This window comes from Cavenderia fasciculata (assembly GCF_000203815.1).
Source record: "Cavenderia fasciculata unplaced genomic scaffold Scf_Dfasci-F-a-25c12.r2-5, whole genome shotgun sequence".
Lineage (NCBI taxonomy): Eukaryota > Evosea > Eumycetozoa > Acytosteliales > Cavenderiaceae > Cavenderia > Cavenderia fasciculata.
Window position 1 is genome coordinate 3,518,108 of NW_004457729.1, and position 24,067 is coordinate 3,542,174.

Sequence of the window (24,067 nt, forward strand, 5' to 3'; positions counted from 1 at the left end):
ACAAAACAAGGAAACATAGAATAGATTAATCCTATCAATCCTATCCCAAACAAACATTATATATATATATTTACAAAAAAAAAAATGATACAAAATAAGTTTATTATTTATAAATGATTTATCCCCCCATCTCTATCCACAATTGATTTAATTAATTTAAATTAATTTAATCTAATATAGGTATCTTTTCTTTTCTTTACAATGAATAAAAAGATAACAGCAAAAATGACATCGGTGGCACACATGATTGGAATTAAATAGGTGTAACTATAATTGGTGACATGATAAACATTTTCGGGAGTGTATCCTGCAAGCATCCATGCAGCACATACTCCCATTGGTGCGATGATGGCCCAAATCACCTTGAGTGTGTCTTTGAGAATAACCTTTTTCGAAGGACTGTTTCTGTTGAATGTGATACGATGACGTTTACGGATATGTTCCTTGTGTAGGAACAAATCAAGTGTCAATAGAATGGGAGGAATGTAATGAATCCATACATTGAGCAACCATGCAAATGCCACCGAGTGGTTCTCCATCTCGGCACGCTGTGATATGAAATCGGGATTGAGAATGACCAATAGAATGGTGGCCGTAATCATCACTATATAAGATCCAACAAAACTGACAGCATGTAAAAGTTGAATAAATATATTATTCTTGTTTGTAGTTACATCCAATTCAAACCATAACGTATGTATTAACCAAAACCAAAATGTTAAATTTGTTATTAAAAATGGAAACCTAAGAAAGAAGAAGAAGAAGAAATAAGTAAACATATATTAATATATGTATGTTTGACAAAGATATAGATATAGATATGTCTATCTTTTACTTACATAACGGTAGCAGTTACAAAATAAGCTAAATGTATATAAAATAATATTCTTCTTCCCCAATGTCTATATTTCTCTCTCTGTAACTCTGATCGTATCGGTAAATCAGAATAGTATAGACTTCCTCCTTCTAAATACGCTGAATCTGCCAGTGATGCCATTTCTTCCTATCTTTTATTTAGATATCCTATCTATCCTATCTATATTATATGCTAATATTATAACTATCTTTATGTGTGATCAATTGATTCCTATTCCTCTTCTTGACTAGACTATGACTTGGTAATCCAAGATTGTGTGTATATATATATATATATGTATGTAGTAGTTGTTGTTATTTGAATATTTGTAGATTAATAATCTAAAGCTACTATTGTTTGTGCTATAGTGGTAATTGATTGATTGATTTAAATGAAGTTGTGGTAACTCTGCGTATTGCTAAATGTGGTTGTTGTTGTTTAGATTGGCCACTATAATTTTGTCTTTGATTTTGTTTTTTGAATACTCAGGACCGGAGGAGGAGGATTATAAAAGATTGAAACAAATCAAAGAGGACAATGATGATGAAGATGATTCCGTTCCGTTTAAAATTTAATTTAATTTAAAAATTTGACAAAGATGATGATGTAACCAACAACTCGAAAAGGTGCTCGAAGTGTTTAGTCTAAAAGGAGATTTAGAAATATCTAGATCCAAGCTTGGAAGCTACAAAAACAGACCTTTTATGAGAACAAGCAAAGGCTGAGATAATTGCTGAGGTGGGTGATGATTAAAATTTTATTCTTTTTATTCTTCCTCCTTTCCTTCTCAACATTCATGAATTATCTTTATTTATTTATTTATATACATAATCAATCATCAATAGAGAGAGAATCATCCTTACCATCATGCATACATTTTTTGATGAACGATGATCATCATTATGGCAGCCATTATCATGTTGTGCGACCAAGTATTTGACACCGACTTGCATAAAGAAGACTATTGTTTATGCGTAAAAACAAAGAATCAATCATAGTGTGTCTTTTCATCACACACATTCTTTGGTTACTTGGGGAAAGGAATCACACCATCAAAAGAAGAAGAGGACTTGCTGATGTTGTAGAATCGATGTTAGGGATTCTTTGGTTCGCGCAGATATCTGTTAAAACAACAGCAAGCACAGGGATTGATTTTTATAGACGGTAAAGCACACGCACACGATAATATAATCACGAGAGTCTTTGGAATTTTGCGGTGGCAAAAGGTGAGCCCTCCCTCCTGCCTACCTGGGGGTGAATCGCTCGACTCGCTTAATGCATGACCCCCCCGCTCTTCATCTTGATGCTCACACATAAAATATTTTTAGTATCTGAAGTTTCCATTGCCAAAATTGTTTTGCCTCTCTACACTTTTAACACACACACAACTCTACAAAACAAACACATGCCAAGAGTGATCACTTTTTTTTCATACAAATAATTGTTAGTTTAGTTAGTTTGTTCCAAATAATAATAATAGTATATTTATATTTATCTACGCAAATACCCTTAACACGTTTATATATTTTTAATAAGGCCGTGACCCACCAATTTCAGTTGGAAAAAATCGATATTTGCAGACTTTGCAAGACGACTCAATTTCTTCTTGACCTATTAAACACAACCCCCCAGACATCTTTCAACAAGATATCTATCATCTTACAGTCAGTGAGTGATCCAACCAACAATTCCAACTATTAAGAAGTAATCAAGATCGTCATTGCCGTCACTCATCACTCATCATCATCATCATCATCATCATCATCGTTGCACCCGAATCCATTTTAGTAGTATTCACCAAGAGAGAAGAATAATTCAAAAAGTAGAAACAAAGTAGAAATACTCGAGTACACGCGTTACAACCTAGACTATTATTATTACCATCATCAATAATATAACATATACATACATATAACCACACAACATTAAACAATGGGTAAAAAGATAAAAAAGGTTAAAAAGCAAAGAGATGTAAGTAAAAATGTCATTAATACTATAGTACTCAAACTATATGGATGGAGTAGTTATCTAATAATATTTATTTATTTATTTATGCCATTTCTATTTTAGTTGATGACAGAAGAAGATAGAATCAAACCAGATATTGAAGGATGGTTGACAAAAGAAGGAGGACGTATCAAAACATGGAAGAGACGATTTTTTATATTAAAGAATAATAGAATGACCTATCTAAGAGACAAGGGCGATTTATATTGTAAAGGAAAATTTGATTTGGAGCCATCGTCGAGTGTGATGGTTGTATCGCCAAGAGAGTTTTGTGTCATCACTTCAAAGAGATCATACCCCATTCTGGCAGACTCACCAAACGACGCACAAAATTGGTGTGAAGCTATAAACAGAGTATTGGAAAGAATTAGAGGAAACAAAATAATATATGTACCAACTGGTACAAGTCCATCCAATACACCAATCATATCAACTAGTCCTGGACAATTACAACAACCACCTCAACCTCAACCTCAACCACAATTTTCATATACTCCATTTGTTAATGGACAACCTTTAAATCAAAATAATCAATATAATACAATATCAAATAATAATAATAATAATACTAACTTTAATCAAAATAATCAAAATCAATATAATAATAATCAACAGAATAATAATAATCAGAATAATGGAACAACACAACAAACACCAAAGAAACAACAAGTACAAGTAGGATGGAATTTTAATTTACCTTCGGGAGTATCATTTTTGAATGATCAAAATGCACAAATACAAATTAGAATTATAAATGCTCGTAATTTGTTGGGATCAAGAGCTGGAGATCATTTGGATGAACGTGATCCGTATGTAAAGATTCGTACCACTGGAAATACAAAATCTAATCAATTCTTGGCCGAAACATCAGTGGTCGAGAGTAGTTTAAATCCAAGATGGGACGAGACGTTTATTGTCCCCATCGACAATGTGCTGACCGATATGGTCATCATTGAAGTACACGATCACCTATCCAAGGACTTTTTGGGTTTCGTCGGTATCGATGTATTTTACTTGCCTTTCAACACTGAAGTGTTGTCGTCAGAGCAACTGTCATTTGTCACACACGGTGACATCCAACTAGGAATCACTGCCATGAACTTTGGCGTACAGTTTTACGCTCAGCCATCGTATGTCATGCAATACATTAGTTGGCGTCAGTCTCTGCCAGGCACCTCTAAAAACGGGGCATCCAAACTCAAAGAAATTGGTGTGTTGGACAAAAAGAACAGACTACCATTGTCGTCCAAGTCGGACGGTCCATACTCTAAAAAGAGTGTTATCAAAGACTACGAGATTCGAGGTGGATGGCTAAAGTTGGGCAAAGATTATTTGTGTAGTATATACTCTAACCAAATTGCCCAAATGAATGACCTAACCCGATCAACCAGTAGTACCACCAGCACCACCAGTAATATGAGCGAGACCAACAACAACAACAATAGATTCAGTCAAAACAGCGATGGAGACATTAGAAAGATAATCAGTTTTGCTCAACAAATACAATTGTCTAGTTCAAATGATTCTGTTGCCACAACAGCATCGGCATCGTCTGCATCAACAGCAACAGCAACCACCACAGCAACATCAGTGGTTGTGACTGAATGTACTACTGGCGATGGGGCATCAACAACCAAACCATCTTCATTATCACTACTTAATAAAGAAAGAGATGAATAGCAGTAGCAGTAGCAGCGGCATCATCATTTAGATTGACGGTTAACAACCTTTTGAAAGTGTTAACACCTCTATCATTTTTTTCTAACACGCACAAATCAAACGGACCGATTAATCAACCATCCATACATCATGGTCTATGGTCTATCTACATTCATGCTTTGATTGATGTATGATGATCGTTGGTTTTTCAATATATATATATTTACATTGGGGGGATTGTTGACTTGATTGGGATCTGTGTTGACAAAAATATTGATGTAATTTCACCACAATTTTAAAGGAACCACCGTTCAGTTAAATTGTTGTCTCTGCCCACCCCATTCCTTAAAAAAAATTGTTTATTGGATATTTGGGGGGGTCTGTGTCAATTGTTTGTTGTTATTAATAAGGTAACCTTTAATTTAATTAGGTTGGTTGTGTCAAGTAGTAAATAAAATACATCAATCATTTAATACAAATTTAATACATACAATTACTATTACTATTTATTACTTTTTTACAAAAAAAAAAACAATCTAGAAAAGAAGATGGAGATTATTGATCAACAACAATTCGAACAAGTAGTTTTCCCAGCAACCAAAGTAAGTTTTATTTATCTATTTATCTATCTATCCATCTATAGACTTCCAATTATTAATCTTTAATTATTTCTCTAGAGTATTATTTATATTTCAGAAAAGGATAATTATTTATGTAGTGCAATTGATCCATTATTTCAAAATGTTGTACAAAATAACCCAGATATAACCTTTATCAAAGTATTCAAAGAGGACTTTAAGACTTATTTTGGTAATATTCAACCACCATCCATTTTACTCTATGAAGGTGGAAAGGAGAGTGGAAGAGTTGACGGACAACCAATTGGAAAGACTTCAAGAGGGTTGGCTGCATTTGTTGACGGTGAGCCTTTGGAACAAGAACAAGCTTAAATGACATATTTAAAAGAACCATTCTTGTTTTTAATTGTATATATATATATTTAAATAAATTATATTTATTGTTTTTAAAAATTAGATCTGATATTGTTAATTTATATTTTTTTATTTTATTTCCAAGTGATACCAAACAAGAATTTGTTGAAATAATAACCACCAAAAGCTGGAGAGGTTAGAGATGTTTGGTAGCCAAATGCAGTTACGTCGGCATCACATTCAGACTTTGGTGAGAGTTTGTAGGGTCCGGTGAGACGACGGGCGAGTTCGTTGATAGTGATGTAGACAGCGTGAGGTGAGGATGACTTTCCAGAGAATGTAAAGTAACCGTTTTGATCGGTGATACAAGTCGATGGATGTGGTGAGCCCATGATTACCTTGACGTTGGAGATACCCATCTCGCCAGCATCTTGGATACCATTGCCGTTGGTGTCGTTCCAGACACGACCAGTGTAAAAGAGTCCGCATTGGTTGATGGCCGATGCAGGGTAGATGGGGGCAATGTCTCCGAGTCCGTTGGCCTTGTCAAATGTCTTGTCAAAGCCGCCAACGCCAGCACCCGAGTTGTACACTTGGAATCCCTTGACGACTTGGCCAGTGGATGCGTTGAACCATCTGAGCGAGCCAGTGTAGTAGTCGACATAGTCGTAGCCCGACGAGACGATAAGGTCGTTGCTGCCGGCATGTGCAGTGAACAGACTGGACGCATATTGGTGAGTGCCGATGAGCTCAGTGTTGAAAAAGTGGCCACCGCCCGGTCCGAAACGCGACTGTGTGTAGCCGGCAACCTTGCCACACTTGCCGTTGTATTCGAGTACCCAGTTACCGGTAATGTCGAGACAGAGGATAAGCATGTCGAGTGCAGGGTTGATACCCTTGGCATTGTCACCGATACGGTTACGGAACGACAGGATCATACGTCCCTTGGTGTTAAAGTAGATACCCGATAGTTGTGGTTGTTGGGTTAGACCAGCTCTCCATGGACTCCACTCGGCTGGATCGCACTTGCCGCCGTCATAGTTGGTGCAGCCACGAGCAAATGTCAACGGGAACGACACGACAATCTGCCACTTGGACTCGCTCGAACGGAGAACATAAGTACCCATGGATTGCGCACCGCCAAACTCGCCAGAGCACACGCCACCCACGTAGAGAGCGCCGTGGTCAAATGTAACGGCAAAAATACGCCAGTCGCGAGCATCGGCACATCCAGGGTTGGGAACAGGGATACTACGCACATTGGCAGCATTGGGTGTTTCAAAGAGTGGGATTACATTGATCTCACGTCTATACAAATTGGCAACATAGAGGAAACGATAGTCGGTGGTCATACCACCAAACGACATCTTTCCAGCCATGTTCATAGCAGCTTCCTGGTAACGGTCTGTAAAGTTGTGCGATTTCTGGGGACCGCAGTAGTTATTGTCGCCAAAGATGATTGACAGGTCTGCATAGATCGAGTTGGCACCCGAGCCATCCAACTCGAGATAGTCAATCATATAGATACCACATGGGCCAGCTGGCCCGAAATCGGCATTGTATTTCCAGAGGGCAGAGGCATAGAGGTTACGTGAGGTTGGTTCATAGACGATACCAGATACCGCACCGACTTGGAAGTGTTTGCTGAGCTTGGTAACGAATTTCGATCCGCTAGCGTCGTATCCGTTGCCAACAGCGTTGGCACTGATCGAGACCATGGCGGGCAGATCTGCATTGGGTCCGCTACGCGATCCAACCACAAAGCATGAGACGGCAAAAGAGACTGGATCAAAGTTTCTGAGCGTCTTGCCAGTGTTGGCCTTTTGGATGATACCAATGTTGTAGATGGCCGACTCAAAGGCAAAGAAGGTGGTGGCTGTGCCGGTCGAGATGTGGGTGTCGGGGATCTGGAAGACGATCTTGTACGTCTCGCCACGGAGCAACGACAGCGCGTACTTTCCATCCATGTTGGTCGATGCTGCGCCAATATAGGCACCAGTCTTGTCATAGACAGTGATATTGATGGCGAATCCAGTGTTGGCAGACGATGCAACATCGTTCCAGGCGAATCGATCGATAAAGATTCGACCAGACACTTGGTAGATGGGTGGTGGAGTTGGTGGAATGATATTGATCATGAGGGTCACGACCGATGCGTTGGCTATGGCACCGGGACTGGCAACCATAGGCAATTGAAAGGCGGTGATACCGGTGGCCAGGATATTGGCTTCGACACCAATTCTCTCGGCACTCGACAATGGTCTCAGACAATTGGCCAGTGACGTCGAGATGGACCCAACTGGCAGATTACAAGTGTACGAGATATCGTTACGTGTGGGAAAGTAGTAGTTGGCGGGGTTAAAGAATTTGAGAGTGTACAGTGTCTGTAATCTCATTCCATCGAATCGGAAGATACCCTGGCTGCTCGTGACAATGTCTGGCTTGAACTGAGTGGTATCGTTGCCCTGGGAAATGACCGAAGTGATGATGACACCCGCCACACCAGGCTCACCAACACCATTGTAAAACAAGTTGTTATTGTTGTCTAAAAAGCACAATCCGTCCACCGCATAAATATCCGCTGCTCTTGTCGTTGTCGTCAAACATGCCAACAACAACCAAACCACTGCAAAGATGGTGATTTTCAATTTAGAAATCATTTCTTCTTATTCTTTTTCTAATTAATTAATTTCTCTCCAACAAATAATTAAATTGAATAATAATAATAATAATAACTCTTACTTTTTGATTCTCTCTCTCTCTCTATTTCTCTCTACATACTGCTCTTGTTTCTATCTGATTGCTTACCACCTTTTCTTTCCTTCATTGATTAAATTATTAATTTACTATATATTTATATTGTTTGTTGAAGAGTCATGCATTGATGATCAGTAGTAGGTAGGTATGATCATATGCATTTCGATAACCATTGTCATCAATATCATACATGTTTCATTTCACACCTAGCTAGCAACAATGTAAAGTAATAATACCACTTTTGCTATGTTGCTTTGTTGCTTTGTTGCTCATTGCTAATTGCTGTTATGTTATTGTTATATATCTTGAGTCAGTCATATGAATAAATCAAATCACCTGATAATAGTGAGTGTGGTTGATTGTTGTTGTTGTTACGAACATCAACCAAATGTTATTGGGTGTGTGGTGTGCCAATCAATCATCATTGTTGTTCACCAATGTAACACCCAACCACTATGATAAGATGAATCTTGAGAGACTGATGATGTTTATGTAAAAAATACGGTCTATCATAAGCTAAAAGGAAAGGCTCCTTTCCGCCTGCAATTTATGTTTGGCAGAAAACTCTAAAATCATTAAAAAAACAAAATAAATATAATTAAATATTACTATATTATTAATATAATAGATGTACTTTGTCAATTATGTACACTCTACATCTTCTTTGTGTTCAATTATGTACATTAATATAAAAATAGGTGTCCCAAAATCAAAAAGAGATATGTAGGATATTTTTAATTTAATTTGATTTATTTTGGTTTACCTGTTTATATGCACATTTATAACATTTTCTTTTCATAGTTCCATTGGCAAATGACATGGATGGAAATTCGTCAGAGTTCCCAGAAGTGTAGCCACAAAAGTCACAATGATGCGGTTGCCTTTGGAAGATTTTTTTAGGATTTCAAAGTTTGCATGTTTGTCTGTTGCATAGGCTGCATAATCGATTGGTGAGAATGAATCTTTACATTTCTTACACTCTGTCCATTTTCCCTTATGTTTTTCTATATTTAAATAAAGTTAAAAAGAAAGTAAATAAGCGAGCGTTAATGTAATGTTTATAATAATATTATTATTTTTTGTTTTTTTTTTTTTTTCCTTACCATCAAAATGATGGGCACAAATAGTTCTATTATCATGGTTTCTTGCACAAAATATTACATATTTCTCATAGTCGTCACAAATCCAATTGTATCTAATCATTCAAAGTTGCCCCTACAAAAAAAAATTAAATTTAAAAAAATAACGACTAAAAAAAAATGTATAATACTTTATTATTACTAGTAGACATCTTACTTTCAAAATCAGCATCAGGAAAATATAAATTATTTTTATTTATTTATATTTTTATTTATTTATTTATAAGATTTTTAGTCAATAAAAAAAAAGCTGATGATTGTTCATTTAATAACCAAATTTTATTATCCCAGGTATCAGATCTTGTTTAAATGAATGAATGTCACCAACTATACCCATTACAAGGAACAACTCAAAAGTTTCAATTCAAAAATAAAGAGAGAGGAAGGATATATAGTGATAAATTACATCTAACACGATTACTATTTTTGGAAATCAGTGTTGATTAAAATTGACAAAAACAAGTTAAAGTGGTTGAGAGTGAGAGTGAGCACTTTGTGCGTGGTTGTGATTGAACAAACATATCTTTCTGTTTGTTTGTATATATTGTATATTATTTATAAAGATATAGTATTAGTAGTAGTAGGTAGTATTGGAGATAAAAGGAAACCAACCAAATGTATCATAGTTTAATTAAAAATAGTGTTGGAAGGTTATCTTCTTCACTAAAAGCAACAACAACAGTCTTATCATCATCATCATCATCATCATCATCAAGTACAAAGAGATGTTATATTTCTTCTTCTTCTTCTTCTTCTTCTTCATCCTCAACAAAACATAAATATACGAGTGGACCAGACAATTATAGTTATGATCATGACTTTAAGAATGCAATGGATAATAATGAACAGTTTTGGAATGAGAATGCATCAAATTATGTACATTGGTAGGTAGATGTAGTATATCCAATCGATGTAAACGAATAGAATCGAATAGATAATCGATCATTCGGGATTGACAATCAAGACTAACATCAACTCCGATACGATATACAATAGGGATAAAAAGTATGACAAAACATTGGGAGGAACACCAGAGTATCCCAAATGGTTTGAAGGTGGTTTACTCAACGCTGCTTACAATGCATTGGATGTACATGTTAAAAACCCTAAAATAAAGAACAAAGTTGCTCTAGTTCATGAAACTCCTTCAGTTGTAAGTAAAGAACAAACCAAGTTGACCATTTATAATTATTAATATTTACCTCTCCTTCCATTTTATTTATGTTTAGGGAATAGTTCATAAATTAACATACGAACAATTATATGATGAAGTATGTTTATTTTCAACTGCATTAATCAATCTTGGCATTCAAAAAGGAGATCATGTTATTATTTACATGCCGATGATTAATGCATCGGTAGTTGCAATGTTGGCTTGTGCACGTATTGGAGCTACTCATAGTGTTGTTTTTGGTGGATTTGCATCACCTCAGTTGGCCAACCGTATCGATCATCTCCAACCAAAACTAATCATCTCTGCCAACTTTGGTGTAGAAGGCAAGAAATTCAATCATTATACACTGCTCTTGCAAAAGGCATTAGAGTTGGCACAACACAAACCAGCACACACCATTGTATACACTAGAAAGGATATAGTGCCCGATGTACCATCACCCAAGATTCAAGGTGCACTCGATTGGCATGAAATCACAAAAGCAGTCCAACATTTATCACGTGACTATGCAAAGGTTGACAGCCAACATCCTCTCTTTATTCTCTATACCTCTGGTACAACTGGATCACCAAAGGGGTTGGTTAGAGAGACTGGAGGTTACGTGGCGGCAGTCAACTATGCCATGCGACACACATACGACATGAAAGCTGGTGAAGACACCTTTTTTGCAGCCAGTGACATTGGTTGGATTGTTGGCCATACTGGTACGGTCTATGGATCGCTTTGTTGTGGTCTAACAAGCATTGTTTTTGAAGGTAAACCAATCATCCCAGATGCGGGTGTTGTTTGGAATCTTATTGAAAAACATCGTGTCAATGCCATGTTTACTGCTCCAACTGCTGTTCGTGCCATTCATGCAGCCGATCCAGATGGAAAATTAATCAAAAAGCATGATCTATCCTCACTGCGTTCCATTTGGCTTGGTGGTGAAAAATTAGATTCTGCTACTTATTCTTTCTTGACTGATTCAACTAAAACACCTGTTTATGATAATTATTGGAATACAGGTAAAGAGAAAAAAAAAAAAGAGATCTATTTAAACAATGTTAATTAATATTTTTTATTTTATTTTTTAGAATCTGGATGGCCAATGATAACAAATCCATGTGGAAAAAAGAAGATTGTACCAGGTGTAACTGGTATACCAGTTCCAGGATACAACTTTCATATATTGGATGAAAATGGACAAAGAATTATAAAACCAGATACAACAGGTGAACTTGCCATCAAGTTACCAATTCCACCAGGATTTTCACCAACTCTTTTCAAGAATCATGATGGTTATGTAAATACTTATTTAAGAAGATACAAGGGATACATGAGAAGTGGTGATTCTGCTTTTATTACAAAGGATGGATACTATAACATTGTCTCTCGTGTCGATGATGTCATCAATGTCTCTGGTCACAGACTTTCTACAGGTTCAATCGAAGAGGTACTCTCTTCACATCCAGCAGTTGTTGAATCTGCTGTTATTGGTGTCCATGATGATATCAAAGGAGAGGTACCATTTGGTTTGATTGTTGTCAAACCAAACTATAGCCAAGCTCATCACCACGAACAAATTGAAAAGGATATGATCAAGGCTGTCCGTGAAAAGATTGGCCCAGTGGCAACATTTAAACAAGTATTGGTTGTAAAGAGACTGCCAAAGACTAGATCAGGAAAAATCCTAAGAGCCATCCTTAGAAAAATTTATCATGGTGAACCATTCCCAATGCCACCAACAATTGAAGATCCAGAAGTATTAAATGAAATTGAATTAAACTTTAAACAATATCATCAATCTCATCCAAATAATAATAATAATAATAATAATTAAAAAAAAAAAATTAAATTAAAAAAACAGTGATGTACAGTATGCAAAAATGAACAAATAAATATTAATTTAAAATATATTATATTAAATTAATCTTTTTATTTTAATTTATTTAACATCTAATAGCATCACAACATCTTGGGTATAATTGAAATTTGTCACCCAAGATGACTCTACATGGACTGAGAATTAGGTCATTGCTTAGAAGATAGGGACATGTTGTATAGTACCATTGTCTTTCAGTTCGATTGTAATAGTATTCTACACAGTCAAGCCAATCTCTTTTCTTTGGGATTTTAGTATCCTCTTTGAAAGGAACCTGTGGTTGGTTCTTGTGTGGTTCTGAAATTTGTGGAAACAAGATAAATACTGTCAGCCAAACCAAGAGTATTAATTTTAAAAAAGAAACTAAATTGTATCTGTCCATGGAATTGGCCAACCGCTCAACGTTGGATTGGAATTATATAAAGTAAATGATTTACAAAAAAAAAAAAACAAATGAGTTCCGATCAGATGATCTTTTATCACATTCCCCACATCTTTCGACTATTGAAATCCAAACGAAACCACAAAAAAAAAATGTATGACTTTCACACCAAAACCACAAATCTGATCATCCTGGAATAAACCTGAAAGGAAAAAAGATAAATAAGATAATATTCTTTGTATGTTGGCTCAAAGGATTAAGAAAAAAAATAGTGCATCCAAAACAAATGGATTTTATTGGCTCTGGAATTTATTATTATTATTATTATTATTATAATTCAGTGTATTGGAATGAACGTCGGTGCAATCATTTGAAACGAGTCAATTATGTTAATATACAGTGAACGACAAATGAGGAGTGGAGAGATAATATATTTATCAATCTATTTTTAGTTGGTTGGTTGGTTGGTTTATATATATGTTACAAAAAAAAAAAAAGTTAATTATTATTATCAATTAATTAATTATTATTAGTAGTTGAGTTGGTTATTATTCTTGGTTATTATTATTATTATTTTGATTATCAAAATATTATTCTAGAAATATTTCTTTTGTTTTTGATTATTATGATTCGGAGGTGGTGATAATTTTGATTATTTGATTATTTTGATTTTTGGAAAAAGATTTATAAATTTAATAGCCTCTTCTTCTTCTTCTGATGTATTTTCCAAGTCTGTAAACACCATAGACCGCTCCACCAACCAAGATGACTGGTAAACCAACAGTGCATGCCACGCCAATGGCAACATTTTTGGCTCTTCTACGGTGGCGACGACGGTGACGGTCGTTGTTGGTAGAGGCCGTGGTGGTGACCAGCGGTGTGTAGTATTGCTTGTCGTAACATTCGGGGAAGTTGGGATCGAGGAAATGGCCGGGCTGATAGTCGGATCGGCACAACCAGCAGAATTGGTGTTGGCAGTGTATGCAGGTGAGATGGTTACAACCGTCGTTCTTTTCAATATAGCAGTTGCACTTGGGGCAGGTTTGCACGAGGAAACCACCGCCGTCAACCCAAGTCTTAAAGAGCTCCTTTGAGTTGTCTTCAGACTCTTGTTTACGATTCTTAAACTTCATGGCTTCGTCACCACACTTGTAACCTTGATGTGCTTCCTCGCCACAGTTGAAACAAAACTCAGAATTACACTTGGGACATGATAACCAGGGGTTTGAAGCCGATCCACCACGCACAGAAGTGTCGCAGTCGGGAGTTGGACACCATTTGATTGGCTCAGCCTTGAGCGAAGCAACCATTGAGAACTTTCTAAACTTGGTAAATGTCTTTTCATCGGTAAAACGCTTAATCTCTTCTTCGGTAATATCAGTCTTGCAGCCTGGGAATGGACAGATGAGATCGAGGACACGAGCTTCGATAATGTGGCTCGACAAGTATTGACGGATACATTCGCAGCAATATTGATGTCCACAACCAAATCCATACACTTCATTTGACATTTCATACTCGCAGTAGCAAATCTTGCATTCAACAGGCTCGTCCAATGGCACTGGTATAGATATCTCTACAGTCTTTGTGGCTGGCTCGTCGTCTGAATCAGACTCGTCAGAATCTTCATCCTCTTCTTCCTCGGATTCCTCGTCTTCTTCAGAGTAGGAAGAATCATCATAACTTTTGTTTTGTGTTCTGACAGTCTTGCCAACAATCCATTTTCTAGTTCCAATGCCATCGTGACTACGAGAAAGTTGTGATGATCGCTTATTTCTTTCTTGTACTCTTCTCGCCAATTCCTCTTTGAGTGATGGTCTTGAAAGTTCCAATGAATTTCTAATATTATTATTATAATTATTATTTGTTGTTGTTGTTGTTGTACTAGTTGTAGAGGTGGTCGATGTTTCGGGTGTAGAAAAGACCAATTTTTTCAATCCTCTCAATTCAAAAGATTCTTCGAGTGACATTGGATGGATCTCTTCATCATCGTCTGAAGCATAGTGTTGTGGACGTCTTTGTTCATGAATATATTCTTGATCTGATCCAGACTCTTCTTCAGATTCTCCATCTGATTCTTCTTCCGATTCCTCCGATTCTTCCTCTTCACTATCTGATCTTTCGATTTGTGATCTTTTAATATAACGAGGACGTCTCGAAGTATTCGAGGTTGTGGTTGTTGTAGAAGTAGTAGTAGTAGTATGAGGAGAAGTACTTGCAGTGACTGTACTCATTGGATTAACTCCAAAAATTGATCTCTAAAAAAAGACAATCATTAGTAAGTGACATTTAACATTCATTTCAATTCATTTCATTTCATTATTGTTTACATACTCTTCTGTCACCTTTAAAGAAATGAAATTTAATTGGTTTCTTTCCGTTTGCATATTGTTGTGATGGTGGAAGTGGGACGAAACCACTGCCGCCATCACTGTCACTGTCGGAATCGAGAGCACGTGCAGCTGAACGTGGAGTGAGTGGAGGTGGGGGAGGGAGGGCATGAAGGGCGAGTGTGTTTGGGTGGTTGGTTGCTCCAGCACCGCCCTCTGCAGGCACAGTAAAATCTAGTTGCTCATCTTGACCAGAAACAATCTTTACAGTGATCAATACATCATCGATACGATCGAGTAAACCCAACAATCCATTTAATCTAGACTCGTGTCCCAAATAATTACCAATTAAAATTACAATTCTTGCTCTTAATTTTTCTAATTTCTTTATATAAACAATTAATCTAAAGGAAAAGAAATGAAATGAAAGGAAAGGAAAAGAAAAAAAGATATTAATAAATCGGTGCAAAGTTGATCGCCGACTTTGTATATTTTTTTTTTTTTTTTTAATAGGGCCATATCCCTCCTTGCTTTGCTTGTTATGCGTTATATGTGTACGTGTGTGACACTTGTATATATATGTACATACTTGTTATTCTGTGATTTTGATAGTTTTGATTTACAGGTTACATCAGGTGATGAAGATGCGTTATTAAACATAATCTGAACCAAATGATTCAGTTCATTGATATTTTGTTCGACAGCTGGTGTTACTCTTGATACTGTCAAGTCTTCAGTGTCCTAAAGAGAGAGCAATCGATCATTGATGTTAATAGTCTGGTGGGTGACTCATCACGAATACAATCCTTCAATATAATATATCCTTACCCTATTATTTGGAATACTATTAAAGATATCGACAGCTGCCATCTTTTCTCTCTCTCTCTTTTTTTGATTTGTTCAAAGATGCTTTGCTCCCTTTTACTATTTTAATACAACTCTCTTTTCTCTCTCTCTCTCTCTCTTTGAACCCCTCCTCCTATTTTACCACTACCAATGATGATTCTATTCTACTCTATTCTATTAGTTGCTGTTGTTGATATGATGATGATGCTGGTGTACTCGGTTTGGTTTATATATAAATACAATTACAATGCTAATCTATCTATTTTTATTATTATTATTATTTATTTGTAAGTAGTAGCGAGGAGTGTTGACTGTGATTGATTGATTGCGATTTGATTGTTTTACAAAAAAAAAAAAACTAAAAACCAACAGTAAGCTTGCTTGTGAAGAAGTGAGATCAATATAATAAAACAGTATGTATCTTTGATATAAATAGATATATAAATAGATAGATAGATAGACTTATATATGTATATATGTATATTATATTTATAATAATATTATTATTGTTGGTGGTGACGGTTTAAGAGATTGGAGTGGAGTTGGTGATTGATTATAATTTATCTATCTTGCTTTGAGCTGAAACTGCGAAAGAAGATTTAACTAAACTAAACTAAACTAAACTAACCTAACCTTTTGTTAATCGCAATAATAATACACCTTTTTTTTTGTTTTGCTGTTCCTCCTGGTACATTGTCGATCACTCTATTCATCCACCTTTCACAACACACCATGAACTTTTTTCGATGAATATTTTTGTTTGCAAAACCTGCTGCCAATGCAGCTTGAGAGAGGGTGCACATTAAATTTATGTTTTGATCTATTATTCGGGTATTTATTAATAGCAGAAAGCCTTTCAGCTTTGGAGATACGATAGTTTTTCTCAAGATTGGTCTACACTAAACTATACACTTCTCACCTTTAACTTTTAATCACTTATCCTTCATTGCCCGCCGAACATAGTCGTCGACTTGAGACAGAGTTTAACAGTTGAACGGATATATCTATCCGTCTTCGTTTTGCGTAACAGCTATAACTCGGCGACAATGACGGTTTGTTAATTAGGGGTGAGCCAGACTCTCCAACAACCCACAACCCTGTGCAGAGCTGACATTTAAATTATGTACATGAGTTTACTGTACTGTATCTATATTGTTACTCGTACTAGTATTATAATATATTACGCAGAGACAGAATTGTTTAACTTTTTGTGTTATAACTAAAAATAATACTTTTGTTTAATTGATTCCTTCTTCTTGACTTTTGTACATCTCAATGATTTACTTTATTTATTTATTTATTCATTTATTTATTTATTAATTATAGGTGATCAAATAATATGGATAAGAAACTTTGCAATCATAGACAATATAGATTTCTCCACCTGAATTACCCTTGACAGAATCATAACGGTCATAGGTTGTGTTTGGTTTAAGGGGTGGTAGATGAAGCTTGGTTGGTGGAATCGTAATGGATTCTCCAAGTAGTACCTTGGCTAAAAAGAATTGTTTTCCACCATCTTTGCTTGCAAAGGCATAAGAGTTGGAATAGGATGCATCTCTAGCAAAATAGGATCCTGGGCCATACGATCCACCTTCTGATCCAAATCTAAAATCAAAACAATCTCTTGAAAAACAAATAAGCTTTGGATCATTTTGACGACTACCATGAAATAATAATGTTTCATTCTATATATAAAAAATAAAAAAAATAAATAAGTAAGTAATCTCTTTCTCTCTAATTTCTTTTTCTTTTTTTTTTTCTTTTTTTTTCTTTACATCATCTTTTTCATTTAATTTAAATCTATTCTTCATATGAACAAAATTAATGTAAGCTTCTTCATTTTGAACGATTTGAATTTTGGATACTCTTGCAGATGGGATGGTTGATTTGATTTTATCAACTACTTGATTCCATTCGGTTGATTGAGCTGCAATGTCAATGAATCCTTGCTTGACTTTTGGATCCCATCCACTTGGATAAGATACTTGGGTGTCTGATGGGGTTGAATTCTCCAAGATGGCAATTTGAACCTCGTACACTTTTTGTTGCAATCCTTTGAGTTGGTACGAATTGGCTTCCACCTTTTTCATCTCTACACCAATAAAATCAGCAAGTTGAATGATCTTTTCTTCATTGTTGCAGAGGTTCTTGTTGATGTTGACCGTTGTAACATTGGAAGATACCATACGAACCAAATTTCTTTTTAAAGTTTCAATTGACTCTTTGGTTCCAGTCACTCTAATCTTGTTATTGGCGGTAGGGTTTTTAATGGTAATACCAGTGATGTCGATGGCTGGTGGTGTTCTAATCACCGATCTCTTGTTGCCATTTCTAATACCCAAGTTGATTTGGTGCCAATTGTTGGCATCAAACATGACTCTATAGAGTCGACCCTCAATATCTAAATTGACAAATGGACTGCCATCTCTGTATGCCTTTTCCAACAATACCTTACTAGCTTTATCATATTCAATGTATTGGTTGTCATTCTCTCTCCATTTCCAGTCAGCGTCAACCTTTATCTTTTGGATATCCAAAATTGCTTTTTTAAAGAAATGCAAGAGATCATAGTTGGTGTCAACAAACACAATACTCTTGAGCGAGGTTGATTGTGATAGTTGAGCAATAGCTGTTTCAATTAGAATAGGTGCAGATTCAGAGATTGGGTATCCAAACAAACCAGAGCTGATTGCAGGGCTTGCAATCGACTCTAGGTTCAACTTGTTGGCTTGTTCGGTTGCAGTTTTGAGTGCACTCTGCAACAACTGCTTTCTGTTGGTTTTCTGGCTCTCTATGGCGAGATTAGGACCGACCGAGTTGATGATAAATGAACAGTTTTTCATTTGATAGTTGGAAGTGACCAACGATTGACCGACGTTGAGTAGTCCGTGTTGACGGATATAGGTGGCACAGGCATCGATGTATTGTTGGCCAGCAGCCTTGGCAATTTCCAACGCCGCTCCACCACCATGTGCAAGCTGAGAGTTGCACGGGTTGATGATGGCCGATGCTTTGGTCTTTAGCAAATTACCATACTTTAGAGAGATGGATTTGCCATTTGGAAGACACAGCGAAATCATCTCTTGATCACTCTCTATCAAATGTATCAACACGTTTGACTCTAATTGTAGTTGTTTGGTGTTGAGTGATATGACATCGTATTGCATCTTGTTAATCTCTACTTCCATGTCGAAAAACTGACCAGCTACTTTAACCCTTTCTTTTTCAACCTCATCATGCATTGATGCAACTCTACTAGGATTACCTGTAATGGTCATTGTTAAATCACTAGGATTTAATTTACATAATATTCCCTTATCCAATGACATTATTGTCCATCTATTATCATTTCTAAACTATTAAAATAAAAATAAAATAATTAATTAATAAATGATATACTATATAATATATATATCGTATTTATATTTATATTTACCTTTTCAAAAACTAAACTATTAATAAAATGAATAATTTTAGAATCTCTTGGTTCTTTTCCAACTAGTAAATCCAATTCTTTTTCAACTGCAACAGCATCTTGCTTATCAAATGATGAAATGGTGACTGAAATATCCTTGGACACTACAATGGAAGAGTTATAGAGAGTTTCCAATAAAGAAATATTATCTTTTTTCTTTGGATCCTTGACATAGTCTATGATCAATCCAAGGTTGTCAGATTGAATATTCAAAGTAAAGATGCTTGATTTACAAAGCAAAATTTCTTTTTCAATCAATTCAACTTCTTTTTTGACTCCATAGATTTTAATGTTTCCAAAATCAATAAACAAATCCTTTGAAGATAGGTTTTTAAATTCCAATGTAACATCTTTTGATTGTTGTTGTTGTAATCTGTTTTGGATAGACAGTAACTTGATCTTGATCAGTTTTGAATGAACCTTTGTCTCTTCTCCTTTGATATTGATTACTTTGCCTACTATTCCATCCAAAGATGATGCCAATTCCCTCTTGATGTTGGTTGATGTTGCTGGAGGTGCTAGCACAACAATTTTAACATCACTTGGTATATCAATCTTGGCATCTACATTTTGTTGACGTAATTGAAATATTATATTCTTTTGTTTTAAATATTTCATTTCAAATTCTTCAACATCTAATTCAAATTTTACCTAAAAAAAAAGTATTAACAAATTGTTTTATAGATATATAGTCGACTTACATTTGTAAATTCTGTCAATTTTTGTTGTACTTGTTCTGCAACACTTTTTAAAATATCTTTAGAGGTTGCTTCAACAAGGACAGCTTGTCCTTTTAAAGATACGATACAACGATTAGGTATTGCAAATTGAGAGCAATCCAACTTTTGATAGAGTCCTAGAGGAGAGGTGAGTTGAGCCCACAAACCAAACAATGACTTGACATGAGAGATAGCCTTTGCAAGTACATTGTCATCAAGACCAATCACTGTCATATCTAATACATTGGAATCTGTCGACGAATATATAGTAGCAGCAGTAGTGGAGGAACCAAACTTCTCACTTGGAGCTTGTCCATACTGCTTTTCATTTGACTTTGAAAGATTGGCTAATCTAATCTTGATTTCAATGACGATTTGATTCTTTTCTTGGTACTCTTGAATCAATGGTTGGTAGAGAGACAATGAATGAGGTGCATCCAAAACAACCATCTTCATACGAACAGCATCTACATCATCTTTGATTGATTTAAAAACCTTTTGTCTGTCTTTCTTTTCATCAAATTTGATTGAACTATGAAGTATTGTAATCTTGACAGTTGGGAACATTGTCTTCCATTTCTTTGTAAATGTATTCACAATAAAACCTCTAAATTGTCTTCTAAATGTAACTTTTTGTAAATCTCCAACTTGATTATCTTCATCATCTTCTTCTTCCACTTGCTCTTGATTATTTTTAATTATACTCTTATTATTATTATTATTACTATTATTATTAATCTTGTTGTTTTTGTTGTTGACAATTGTAAGAGTTGAAGTTTCTACAATGATTGATGTTTCTTTTGGAGCCCATTTAAAGAGTGATAGAGTTTGTTTTCCCAATGATTTACCTTGTGATGATTTTAATGCTTTTTCACAATTTCTAATATCATAATATTCAATGATCCTATAAAATAAAATAAAATTCTATTAAATCTACAAATTCTATCTTTTTAACAAATATAATTATATATTGTATACATACACATCTCTTTCTTCATTTCTAACACTTTTCAAATCACCAAATGAACCAAAATAAGTTTTCAATTCTTCGATGCTTGTTGTGTTGTTCTTTAAAATGAGGTATCCAGAGACTGCCTTTGCATCTTCTTCACTATCACTTGTAGTTGAATCAAAATGAACTCCAATCTCTCTACCAAGAACCTTTGTAAGATCTAATTCAATCTTTGCCTTTTCAGCATCTCTTATATCATACTATTTCAAAAAAAAAAAAAAAAAGAAGATTAGTTATAGTACTATGTAGTTTAGTTGATTGAATAACACATACAAAAGTAAGAAATAGGATACCTCTTTTTGGAATAAGTGAATACTTTTTGCGAATCTCACCATATTTTGCAAATATTGGTACAATATCATCAAGTTTAAAATAGAATCCAAGATTTCTAATAAACAAAGTTCTACTAGGTTTTTGATTTGCTCCAACTAATTTACCGTTTGGACTCTTGTATAATACAGGACGACCATCTTCAATAAAAGTTTCTTGTTGTGGTGGATCTTGAGGTTCAACTTGTTGTTGTTGTTGTTTTTTATCTTTTGATTTTTTATCATTATTTGTTTGTTGTGGTGATGTTTGTTGTTGCTTTACATTTACATTTGAATTTACAATTTCATTTAAACCTTTTAATTGTTTTACATTTGATAATGATTTGTTGACTAAATTCCAATCATCATCTGAAGTTGCATACAATGTATAATCATTGATTGATCCTTCAAGAGTACAGAAATGGGATTCCAACAAGACCTCTACATTATTCTTTTCGTTTTTCAACAAGGAACCTAGATCCTGACTAGAGATGGTTGGTTGACGACTGACAAGTTGACCAAGCAACATATCGATATTGGAACGAAGTGTTGAAATGTAGGAAGGGATGATATCGACACCATAGATATCAATCAATAGATCCATTTTCTGAGAGGTGAATGATGGAAGTGTCTGAACCGATATGATGACATTTGGATCCTCTCTTGATCTGTTGCTCAGTTTTTTGGCCACGAGTTGGCAATGTTGTTTGGTGATGCTCGACTTGTTGATAGTCTCATTCTTCCAATTGGAAAGCAACTCGTCAACAGTATTGTTTGCATCGGCATCAACCGATTTATCAACCGATGTTGAAATTTGGAATGTAATAGGATCCCATTTAAGTTTTGATCCATATACCAATTCCATATTGTTTAAATGTTCCTTTCTCTTTTCAATTAGGAATTCAAACATCTTTTGTGTTCTATTTTTTGGATTTTTACTATTATTATTATTATTATTTGGATCATTATTATTTTGATTATTATTTACATTTATAAATTGATTCCAAATTAATAATTTTGATTCATTTACTAATTTTTGAAATTGATTTCTAAGGGTAGTAGTTGATAGGATTGTTTTAAATTCTCTAATGGCATTTAAACAACAACTACGTTGGTGGTCGAGAAGAGGGACGACGGATAGTACCTTTTCGACAGATTGGATGGTGGGCTCAGTCTCCAATTGCTTGACAAGAGATTTGAAGCATGTAGATAGATAGCTATCAACTTCATTCTCCTTGTCCAAGTTGCGTTGGCATTGATCCATTTGGAAGGGTTGATTGGTCAGTGGATGTACACCGTTGAATCTAACCCAAGTATCCTTTGAATAAGTATTTCCATTGTAAAACAATGGATCTTTGAGTAGATTGTGAGTGATGGCATCACAAAGTGAATCAGGTGCCTCCACTGAAAATATGGTTTCTAGAGTCACAACAAACACCTGTCCATCATCTCCGCCACCATTAGTACTACCACCACCAGTTTTACTTGATGATTCTTTATCAACTACTTTCATCATTACAACCAATCAAAGTAAACCTTTACTTTTTAATTAATGAGTTGAATGATAATAAACTAACTAATCTTTTTTTTTTTGATGCTTATACTAAATTTGATAGATTGATTATGTTGATTGATTGATTAAATTTAATTTACAATATATACAGAAAAGAAAGAAATAAAGAAAAGAGATACAAAACTAATATAAAAAGATAGAGATAACAAACAAAAATATATTTATACAATAGAGATAATGAGTCAACTAAAAGAATGAAGATGATAACCCATAGCTAGCAGCTAGGGTGTGGTGGGTATGAATCATGTGAAATTCATTAGAGTTAGCAAAACCCCAATAAATATAATAATAAAACAACAAACTCAAAGAGGAAGGCACAACTTTAGATTCATTAAATTTAAATAATTTAAAATAAATAAAAAATGTTGAATATATTAGCTACAATATTAGTTAATATTATCCTCATTTCTCTTTCTCTCTTCAAACCATCATGATGAGCAAACAACAACAAACAAATACATTAACCAATCAAACGGTGACCTCCACCTCCACCAACCAACCAACCACAACAATGTCAATTCCATATGGTCCACTTGACTCTATTGAACCAAAAGACGGCATCACTAAAAAGATGGCTGATGAATTGAGTAGTGGAGTCATCAAACATTTGGTCATTCTTTACAAAGTAATGTGTTGTTGGTAGTCGCTATTATATATATATATATCGATTGAACTTGATTCATATATATTGTTGTATTAACCAAACCTACCTACCTACCTACCTACCAACCTACTGTGAACAGCCATTTGGAGGAAACCAACGTTATTTTTACAATGAGAATCTACAACCAATCATCGATGGTTATGGTGTATACCACTCGCAAAAGATCATACTTACGAATCAACCCAGATCACCCTTCGATATTGAAGGTTTCATTCTATTTGACCAACAACAAGTCATAGTACGAGGATACCCCTCCCATCACAACCGACTCTCATTAGACTACCAAGACGGAAGTAACTATGAATTCATCGATGAATACTCTTTCTTTTACTGTACAAGAACTAAACTCACCAATCCTATTGTCGTT

General features: G+C 35.1%; 8 protein-coding genes across 8 annotated transcripts; 3 read left to right on the forward strand and 5 right to left on the reverse strand.

The window, feature by feature from the left end:
- Window positions 1-161: 161 nt before the first annotated feature.
- On the reverse strand, window positions 162-997 carry DFA_01746 (uncharacterized protein; the record flags this gene model as incomplete). Its single annotated transcript, XM_004359654.1, has 2 exons — window positions 162-744; window positions 840-997. 2 exons carry the CDS (start codon window positions 995-997, stop codon window positions 162-164), a joined length of 741 nt encoding a protein of 246 aa, XP_004359711.1.
- A 1,791-nt stretch (window positions 998-2,788) lies between these two features.
- DFA_01747 (uncharacterized protein) lies at window positions 2,789-4,543 on the forward strand (the record flags this gene model as incomplete). Its single annotated transcript, XM_004359655.1, has 3 exons — window positions 2,789-2,827; window positions 2,927-3,868; window positions 3,977-4,543. The coding sequence occupies 3 exons, from the start codon at window positions 2,789-2,791 to the stop codon at window positions 4,541-4,543; spliced, it is 1,548 nt and encodes a 515-aa protein (XP_004359712.1).
- Window positions 4,544-5,070: 527 nt separating this feature from the next.
- DFA_01748 (uncharacterized protein) lies at window positions 5,071-5,472 on the forward strand (the record flags this gene model as incomplete). The annotated part of the gene is made up of 2 exons (XM_004359656.1): window positions 5,071-5,124; window positions 5,200-5,472. 2 exons carry the CDS (start codon window positions 5,071-5,073, stop codon window positions 5,470-5,472), a joined length of 327 nt encoding a protein of 108 aa, XP_004359713.1.
- Window positions 5,473-5,588: 116 nt separating this feature from the next.
- DFA_01749 (uncharacterized protein) lies at window positions 5,589-7,850 on the reverse strand (the record flags this gene model as incomplete). The annotated part of the gene is made up of 1 exon (XM_004359657.1): window positions 5,589-7,850. The coding sequence occupies one exon, from the start codon at window positions 7,848-7,850 to the stop codon at window positions 5,589-5,591; it is 2,262 nt and encodes a 753-aa protein (XP_004359714.1).
- Window positions 7,851-9,006: 1,156 nt separating this feature from the next.
- DFA_01750 (uncharacterized protein) lies at window positions 9,007-9,414 on the reverse strand (the record flags this gene model as incomplete). The annotated part of the gene is made up of 2 exons (XM_004359658.1): window positions 9,007-9,215; window positions 9,315-9,414. 2 exons carry the CDS (start codon window positions 9,412-9,414, stop codon window positions 9,007-9,009), a joined length of 309 nt encoding a protein of 102 aa, XP_004359715.1.
- A 245-nt stretch (window positions 9,415-9,659) lies between these two features.
- aslB (putative acyl-CoA synthetase) lies at window positions 9,660-12,346 on the forward strand (the record flags this gene model as incomplete). The annotated part of the gene is made up of 5 exons (XM_004359659.1): window positions 9,660-9,706; window positions 9,992-10,234; window positions 10,347-10,503; window positions 10,580-11,531; window positions 11,601-12,346. The coding sequence occupies 5 exons, from the start codon at window positions 9,660-9,662 to the stop codon at window positions 12,344-12,346; spliced, it is 2,145 nt and encodes a 714-aa protein (XP_004359716.1).
- Window positions 12,347-12,455: 109 nt separating this feature from the next.
- Window positions 12,456-15,970, reverse strand: DFA_01752 (uncharacterized protein; the record flags this gene model as incomplete). Its single annotated transcript, XM_004359660.1, has 5 exons — window positions 12,456-12,685; window positions 13,513-15,028; window positions 15,105-15,504; window positions 15,690-15,841; window positions 15,929-15,970. The coding sequence occupies 5 exons, from the start codon at window positions 15,968-15,970 to the stop codon at window positions 12,456-12,458; spliced, it is 2,340 nt and encodes a 779-aa protein (XP_004359717.1).
- A 1,292-nt stretch (window positions 15,971-17,262) lies between these two features.
- Window positions 17,263-22,976, reverse strand: DFA_01753 (uncharacterized protein; the record flags this gene model as incomplete). Its single annotated transcript, XM_004359661.1, has 6 exons — window positions 17,263-17,634; window positions 17,725-19,305; window positions 19,386-20,075; window positions 20,126-21,047; window positions 21,126-21,355; window positions 21,429-22,976. The coding sequence occupies 6 exons, from the start codon at window positions 22,974-22,976 to the stop codon at window positions 17,263-17,265; spliced, it is 5,343 nt and encodes a 1,780-aa protein (XP_004359718.1).
- Between the last annotated feature and the right edge of the window lie 1,091 nt (window positions 22,977-24,067).